General features: G+C 41.4%; 1 protein-coding gene across 2 annotated transcripts in view; it reads right to left on the reverse strand.

Annotated features, from left to right (window-relative positions):
- gabrr2b (gamma-aminobutyric acid type A receptor subunit rho2b) overlaps positions 1 to 7,300 on the reverse strand; it is a 51,972-nt gene extending 44,672 nt beyond the window's left edge. For both annotated transcript variants that reach the window (XM_030127815.1, XM_030127814.1), the window contains exons 1-3: positions 7,229 to 7,300; positions 1,960 to 2,183; positions 1,757 to 1,839 (exon numbers count right to left, since the gene is read on the reverse strand). In XM_030127815.1, the coding sequence (XP_029983675.1) occupies positions 1,757 to 1,839; positions 1,960 to 2,183; positions 7,229 to 7,231 (310 nt within the window). In that variant the 5' untranslated portion in view covers positions 7,232 to 7,300. The remainder of the gene's footprint in view (positions 1 to 1,756; positions 1,840 to 1,959; positions 2,184 to 7,228) is intronic.
- Positions 7,301 to 9,241: the final 1,941 nt, after the last annotated feature.

A 9,241-nucleotide genomic window follows, 5' to 3' on the forward strand; every position in this document is an offset into this window, starting at 1 on the left:
CTGCTAGAGTTCATAAAAAAAAAGAGTCCTTACTACGCGCTGCAGCTGGACGAATCCACTGATACTGCTGGGCAGGCCCAGCTCCTCCCCTATGTCAAGTATCTGTGGGACAAGGTGATTGAGGAGGATGTCCTGTTTTGCCGGCCTCTTCAGTAATGACAATAATGAAGCATAAATTCATATCAGAGCTCTGGTGCTAATTCCCAATTATAGCAATAGCCTAGTAATGATAATAGGCCTACCACTACTCACAACAACAACAATAACAATAATAATAATAATAATAATAATAATAATGATAATAATAATAATAATAACTCCCCGGGTAAGTGGGGAGTCCTTGCCCCAAGTGGAGGAGTTCAAGTATCTCGGGGTCTTGTTCACAAGTGAGGGAAGGATGGAACGTGAGATTGACAGGCAGATCGGTGCAGCAACTGCAGTGATGCTGTATCAGTTGGTTGTGGTAAAGATCTACGTTCCTACCCTCACCTATGGTCATGAGCTTTGAGTCATGACCGAAAGGACAAGATCCCGGATACAAGCGGCCGAAATGAGTTTCCTCCATAGGGTGGCTGAGTGCACCGTAAGGGAAGAGCTGGAAGAGGAGTCTGGGTAGAGGGAAGTCTGGGCATCCTGGATTTGACTGTTGCCTCCGCGACCCAGCTCCATATAAGCAGAAGAAAATGGGTGGGTGGGTGGGTGGATGGATGGATGGATGGATAATAATAATAATAATAATAATAATAATAATAATAATAATAATAATAATAATGCCTGCAAGGTCACATTAGTAGTCTGAAGAATCTAGATTCAATCAATGTATCAGTCTATCTATCAGTCTATCAATCTAGCAATCTATGCAAGGTGTCAGAGTTGGGGTGGGGAGTTGAGGTTCAACTGCATTGAACCAGCTTTGGGGGGGCCCAGCAACAAGGGATTCATGGTGAGTGGTAAACAATTCTTTTATTAATATTCTGCTGCTGTTGGCTGACGATTTTGCACATTTATAGCATACACAATTTGCAAAAACAAAAACTTTACAAGGAAAAATGCAGTAGCAAATGAATTAATACATCCAAAACTTTTACCCAAGTAGCGAGTCACGAAAAGTAGCAAGTGGAAGAGGTCATCTTCCCAATAGCACAAGAAGGCAGCTTTAGTCACAGTATCACAGGCAATGAGAAAATATTCAGTATTAACTTAATTACTAATGGCTGTATGTATAATCCATATATGTGTGGATGTGCATGTTTATGAACATTCATTTGTTCATTTTCCAAACTGCTTAATCTTTGAAGGACTTTGTTACTGTGAGAAAACCACTGTACCACCATGTCACCATGTTTGTGAACATGCACATATATTTCATTTTATGTCCCATCTCTTAATCCTTGTCATGTCATGGGTTATATTGGATTGGGTTAGGTATGTAAGAGGTACTGTTAGAGTTTAGGTATGTTGTGGTTATGGTAACTCACAAGGAAATGCCTATGTGATGTCCCCTAAACACATAATCAAAAACAGGAATTGAACTAATATATGATCACATACAGCCTGACGTAAAGGCCAGTTTAGTCCACTATTTAACATTTAAGATGACCAACATAATCTAGAAACCTCGTATCACACAATGATGTGAAAACTTGTTTCTTGTTAGTGTGGTCAAAACACATTCTGTAAAAATGTTTGAGGCTTTTAATGGTTACAAATGTATTCTTTCAATGATATTTGTGTGTCAGTGCATGTTAATACTTACAGCTTTCCAGCTCCAGTGTGCACGTCTGTGAGTCCAAAGGGAATCGACTAAAATCCATGTTGCATGCAGCAGTAACTGTAACCCTGAAGAATTAAAAGCAGAGTGTAAAGCACAGCGGATCAACACACACAGCCTGTCAACTCTCATTTGCTTGGATTTGTGCGGTGATGCTGTGGGTGTGGGTGGGGGGATTTTCTAGTTACCTCAGACTGTAGAGGACGTGACCATCAGGGTAGACCCGCAGCATTATGTTGTCAGTGGTGGTATCATGGATGAAAGACCTCTTAGAGTGGACAAAGAACACATCAGGGACCCAGATTTTCTTGACTAGACGCCCATCAAAGGTCATGCTTTTGTTGGTGGCACTGGGGAAGGCCAGCCTCTCATCCTTCCAGTAGTGCCTCAGATACAGGGTCATAGTAAAGTCCTGAGGGGGGTGAGGTCAGAGGGGGAGGAAAATAGAAACAGCCTCTGGATGAAGTCTACCACCATGACTGGGCTGCTCACTGTCTCATGTCATTGAATTCTCTGGGATTACACAGTTGTGATTTATGGCTGATTTATGGATTATATGGACTGTTGATAACCAAACAAACCAGACAAACAGATAAGAAAAATATATGTTAACTTTGGACAGTCCACAGCACCCTTCGTCTTAGAAGACCCTTTTCTTCTCAGCTCCATCCCCCCAGTTACTATGCAGTCAAGTGGTCCCTCCTCATGGCATTACATAAGACTAGATCAGTTTGGAATAATGGCCACAGAAACACATCGTCCTTTTGGTACCCAGTATGACAGTACCTCTGATGACTTCAGGAGGATGTCTGGTTTAAATGTGAAATGACTGCAATTTGTTGAAACTTTCCTAATGAGAAATGATTTAGAGGACAGTAACCAAAAATCTGCTTCAGTGAACGTTATTATTATTAACTGGAGGCTTTTAGTAGTTTAAAAACCTTCATTGCTTTTGTCCTGACAGCTGCATATTGTAAAATAAGGCTGCTGTTCATTCATCTTACCAATGAAATAAGTAATAAAACAAAACTCTTGTATGTTAACTCCAGGTTTTTGCTGCTACACTCTGTCTTGTAGTTTCTAGTGGCTAATGTCAGTGAACATGGTGGCATTGTGGTGGTGTCTTAATAAATTAAGTGATTATCATAGTGAATGTATGTACAAAGTCTGATGATTTTAATATTGTGTATGAGATAAGTAATCCATAATGTCCAGAATTATTGTAAGGTTTGTGAAAATGCTATGAAAACATCTTTAGCCCCAAACACAGTAAAATGAGACACTGAAAAATGGGGATTATGATAGAATTTTCATGATGACTGAAAGGAGAGTGTTAAATGGGGTAAGGAGGTTAGGTTTCTAAAAATGTAAAAATGACAAATGTAGTAGATGCAAGAGGACAATCCTAATAAAAAAATGTCATTAGGATCCAAAGTGTTGCCAGGGCTTTAGATTACCTTAATTTGGGCACATCAGATGCTGGAATCGGCGGAGGGGGTGGGTGCGGGATTAGATTTTTCAACAGTAATTCCTGTTTTCTCAGACTATTTCAGATATATTCAAGAGTATGAAGGCATGGATTCCACAAGTCTAATTTCCAGAAGTATTGATCAGCATATGGCCAGCTGATTTTAATTCCAAAATCACAGGACTGCATGCAGGCAGATAATTCATATGTCATATGTTTCACTGCGTTTGTTATGTGAGCGGCCTGAACTTATAGGTCGCCCACGAGGCATGGTTGTTGAGAGAAAACCTTTGGCGTACAACGTACGAGTCAATCTCCAAGCTCTCATCACCTCTCATTGGCCGAAACGGGTGATTTAGACCAATCAAACGGCGCAAATATGTCATACCTGCTGCCAGACAATAGTCTGGTCTTGTCTGTCTTTTATGTTTTGTGTGTCACTTCCTGTTTTATTTTGTTAAGTTTTCCCTCATGTGTCTTGTCTGTCGTCTTTACTTCCTGTTCCCCGCTCATCCTGACCTCTGACCTGGTTACCTGTCTCCGCCCTAATTTGCTCCACCTGTGTCTAGTTGTCTTCCCTCCCTTTTGTGTATTTAAACCCTGTCTTTTCCCCTTGTCAGTCGCCAGTTTGTAACTCCAGTAGTTCAGACCAGCGTACTTGACCTCGTTTGTTCGTTTGCTTGCCTGTTTTTTGACCTGTTTTGGATTCCTCGGTTTTTCGTCTTCTGCCTGATCCCTGTCGGTTTTTGTCTGCCTCATCTGATCTGGTTTTGACCTTCTCGCCCTGACTACCGGTACGTGAGTTTGCCTAGTCCTTATGTCCTGTTGCTCGATTGTTAGCCTGCCTGTATATGACCTGTTTCCGTCCCTGACCTCCCTTTGCTTTTCCCCTGTCGGGGAAAAGACTCCTACACCGCTCGGGGAGACGGGCTGCTGCCCTCGATCCGGAGGACGAATCTGAGGAGAAAATCCCCAACCATTATCCTCAAGATTCTGTCACTCATTATATTTTTTCACCTGTGTGTGAACAATAAACCTTTTGGAACTAACTTTTGTTGTCGGAGTTCTGCATTTGGATTCTGGGTTTGTGCTAACGTTATCACAAAATATGACTTCTGCGGGAAGCATGAATACTTGTGCTTTCCTGTTCGGTACATATGTGTTGTTGTTGTCAATGTTTTCTCTGTCGTTATGAACAAGCCTTGTATATTATAACCGATGTGTTTTACGGGAGGAAAAAAGCAGGGGCGAGTGAGTCAATACTTTCGTTTACACTCTGCTCTGGCCTTTTTTTTATTTTTAATTTGGGGACACTAATTTGGGGACATTTAATTTGGGCACACCGTTAGTCGGCCCAGCCAAGGTGTAATCTAAAGGCCTGGTTGCCTGATATTTTTTTCTTCTTAGCCTCAGGGCATCCAAAATATTATCCAAAATGTTAATTCTGATGTCTGTTGCACCTGCTGTTTTTGATAAGCTAAGTTTAAAAAGGGCAGATCCCATGTTAAATTAAATGAAACATGACTCCTTGAATTTGGTGCCAGCAGATCAAAAACTGTGAAACTAATTAAGTACCACACTTTGGCAGTAGAAAGTGGCAAATAGAGAAATAATAGGAAAATATGCAGGGTACCAACACTGGGCCTTGCAGCCCAGTAATAACAATTACTTATGGCACTAAACATGCAGCAATTTAAAGTTACAGCTAAAACATTTTTTCAGCTTTTTATGGGACTTTGTTATTTCCTCTGTGTTAATAATTTTCCTACAGGTGTTTAAGGAAATAGCAGATTTATGTCTTCAGAAGAACCCAATGGGTTTAATAGCTGCTGCAGACTGTAAAATTGCTTAAGATAATTTGCTGTATGACTATTTAGCATCGTGCAGCTATGTGATATTTTATAATGTCATTAAAAACAATCAACATCTAGAATCATTCATTTTTCCACTCTCTATTACAAAACAATTAAAGGTGGGGTCTGAGATCTCAGATAAACGGTTCGAGCTCGCTACATTTTGAAAATACTCAGTTCAAAAATCCAAACCCCTTTCTTCAGACATCCCTCCGAAGGCACGCCTCCAGAGTAGTAGCATGCGCAGTGCTTGTTGCTGAGGGTTCACGAGTGCTGCACAGCAACAATTCGCCAGCTGCTGCTCCGGACCCGGGTTGGGCTCCGATGCCGTTTACGGTCCGGTCTGGCCAAACCATCTCTGGCTGAGGCTCCATCCCCTGCTTCGCTCCCGTACGCCTCGGGCTCCTACCCCAACTATGGCACCGGCTGAGGCTCCGGCTCACGTATCCATGCATACCTCATTCAGTTTCCTCTAACACCCCGCTCTTCCAGAACAGCCCCAGTTCAGACCTATGTGACTAATGTTATATTTTCTTGTGGTTTATGTTAGTGACAAAACAGTTTGCTGGCGAACTTTCCATCCTAATAAAACTAATATAGCCAGGTTCTGGCTACGCTTCCTGCGTAGGCGCTCCAGCCTCTGGGAAGGCGAAGAGGGCTATGCGCAGAGGGGGGAAGGGAGGGGTTGAGTTTGATAGACATATCACCGTTCAGTCATTTCGAGTGGGCGCTCAAAATGATTGGATGGTGCTTTTTCAGTTCTGCCCGTTCCACAGGTGACTTTTTTTTTTTTTTTTTACATTTTTGCGTTAGAGCATTTAATTAATTGGTTATAATCGGGGTGTGAAGGGAATTTTAAGGAATATAATAAAAAATGCTCCAGAAAAACATCTCAGACCCCACCTTTAAATACAAAACTCAAATGTTCAAATTAAATATAATCCTTGGACATCCTTGCATAAAGCAGCTCACTATTATATTTGGTAGTATGAATTTTGATCTTGTGTGTACAGTTCTAAAAAAGTTGGATTGAGAAGAAAAGTTGCTATGTTGCTCATGTAGCTGTTCTCATGCTGTTCCAACAGAATGTTCCTACAATGCCTCATTAGCTGCAAAGCATCTCCATCATGTGTTTATGCAGTTTGGATCCATCTTCTTTTTTATTTATTTATTCATTAAAGTCAGCAACTTTCAGGGTTTTTTTTTTCAGACTTAGTCTGACATACATTTACTGTTAAATTTACCACCAGTAACATAATCCTCTGAAACAGCATCATTACTAGTGGTATTATATGTCCACCTCTTTCATAACCTTATTACCTCATTCTCTGTCACATCTCTGCCTGTTCTGCTGCTTCTCTCTCTTTTACTCAGCCACACATCCTCATTAGCTAACGCCGCTCACCTGTGAGCACAGCTGTTGGTCATCAGGCTGGGTGTATATATTCACCTCTTTGTTCTCTGTTTATTGCCAGATTGTTCTTCTGCTTTGTGCAAGACTTTACAGCATTACACTCCTGCCTGTACTCTGATTCTGAACCTGACCATCCCTGACCTGCTCTGCTCTGCCTACCTGTTTTCCTGACCACGTCTCTCTGCCTACCTCCTGGTAAACCTGCCTGCCTTCGTTCCTTTGGTTTCTTCTGGCTCTCTGGTTTCAGATCCTTCGCCTGTCCCTGACTCACCAGCTGCCTGTTCCTCGTCGGCGGCTCGACTGTAGCAGTTGATTTCCTGACTCTGGTGGATTCATCGTGTTCCTCTCCACCCCGGTGAGCTACTAGCCCACAGCTCAGTAGTGGCTACAGGACACAAACTGTTGTCTGGACTCATAGTACTCTTTTTTTTTTTTTTTTTTTTTTTTTTTTTTTTGATACCTGTTTCAACAATTGAATAAAGACTGTTCTAAACCAAGTACTTTGTCCATGGTTCTGCATTTGGGTCCTTGTCTGTATCCGTTATATCCTCAGTGTAAATCCCAAATGAATATCTCATGTAATCTTCAGTTTTTCTCCAAACTGAATTTTTTTCAGTCTAGTATCTGTAGCATATGTAACTTGTTGCAGTCAGCTTAAAGCTGCTTTCGTTGTTGTTTTTCCCCTCATTACTACATTTATACTCACTTTTCAAATCACTTACCATGTCCACCTCTGATATGCTGTCCAAGCTCTCCACCTGAACATCCACACCAACAGGAACAGCTGGCCCTGTAGAAAATACATTTAGGTTTTAGGAAACTGCCAATTTATATTTTTCAGATTGTTTAACAAGATATCATTCAACCAAGACAAGTATCAGAGCCGTGCACTGTGGTGCATATAGACGGCAGACAAATTAAAGGTACAAGCACCATATGTTAAGGAAACATAAAGTTCTCACAGAATTTTCTCAATTACTGACAGACTTCAAGCTTAGTGACCTTTATTTATTAACCAATCTTGAGCGTCGGCCACCAAAATCTAAAAATAATCATCTGTGTAAGCAATTCCTCAAAGTGTTCCTGACATCCTGCATTCGGTTGAAACAGCAGGTATGAGATCACTGTGACATCGAGCTTTGGCCTTGGCACTTAATTTAATCCTGCATCTGAATTACGAAGTGGATTCTTTCCCCAACTCAGTCAATTTTAGTCCATCTGAAGTTGATGAGTTTGTTGATAATACAGCAGACTCTCTGCCAAAAACATTAGATCTAATCGCTCCACTAAAAAATAAGATTATAATACAAGGGAAGCAAGCTCCCTGGTTTAATTCTCATACTCGCCAATTAAAGCAGCATACCCAAAAACTTGAGAGAAAGTGGCATTCTACTAAACTATAAGAACACCATTCGGCCTGGCAGGACAGTCTAAATAAATATAGGAATGCACCTCGTTCTGCTAGAGCAGCTTATTATTCATCATCAATATAGGATAATAAGAACAACCAGAGTTTTCTTTTCAGTATTGTAGCCAGACTGACAAAGTGCGTATGAGGCTAGTAATCCTGCAATCCTCCATAGCAATGATTTTATGAACTTCGTCAATAATATTTTGCTCATCAGAGATAAAATTAATGATATCCTGTCCTCCACAAATTCTAGTCCACCTTTAAATCCTTCAGACCCAGAAACTACAGAGTTTACTACTGAACCATTGGTTTTATGAATTGCTTGTCTCCCATAGAGATCCGTCAGCTAATTTCAGTAGTCTCTTCATCTAAGGGTGCTGTCACACAGCATACTTGAGTCCGCACCATACTTGGATAGGTTCACACCTTTCCCGCAGATGTTACGTTCACAAGCATGTACTGCGGCCTGTGCCCGAGTATGAATGGGTGTTAGAGGGCCGAAACAGTAGGTGGCAGTGTGGAAGGAATTCTGTCGTTATCCAACAAGAAGTCAGAAGAAGACAAACCCTTTCGTCATCAACTGAGTGACTGTTCTGTTCACAGGCAATACTTTTCTATCTGTTAGCGTGTTTGAGGCAAAGAGAAGAAGAGTGACCTTCGTTATCCCTGATATATCAGAGTGGTTCAGTCGATAAGGTGAGTTGTGCCGTGTGGATCCAAGGCTTTTTTAGGAGGCAACAGGAGCACCGTCTATGGTCTCGTGGTTATTAACTCACTTCCATTGTCGGAATGGGGATTAGGTCACTTCCAGTCTTGGGCATGAATCGCATTCACATGGCAATGTACTGTACTGGAGTCCAGGCAGTCCGTACCCAGAACTACCTTCTAAACTGGTCTTGGGTATGGTACTTGAGCACGGAACAGTTGCATTTACATGGACAAAATTAAGTGGACTTTGGGGTCAAGCGTACTCAGATATCAACTTGAGTATGCTGAGTGAAAACGCCCTTAGACCCAGTTCCAACAAAGCTCATTAAAGCTGCTTTACCTTTACTTAGCAGCCACCTCCTTGATATGATTAATCTGTCATTATCAATAGGGTATGTACCACGGTCCTTTAAAGTAACTGTAATCAAACCTCTTCTTAAAAGCCTTGCCTTGACCCTGCAATTTTAACTAACTATCGACCCATATCAAACCTTCCATTCTTTTCTAAAATTCTGGAGAAAATAAGTCGCTAATCAGTTATGTGACTTCCTTCAAACCAGGCCCGGACTGGCTAATCGGGAGGACCGGGACAATTCCCGGTGGGCCGGTATAATAT

Source organism: Sphaeramia orbicularis, chromosome 24, assembly GCF_902148855.1.
Source record: "Sphaeramia orbicularis chromosome 24, fSphaOr1.1, whole genome shotgun sequence".
NCBI lineage: Eukaryota > Metazoa > Chordata > Actinopteri > Kurtiformes > Apogonidae > Sphaeramia > Sphaeramia orbicularis.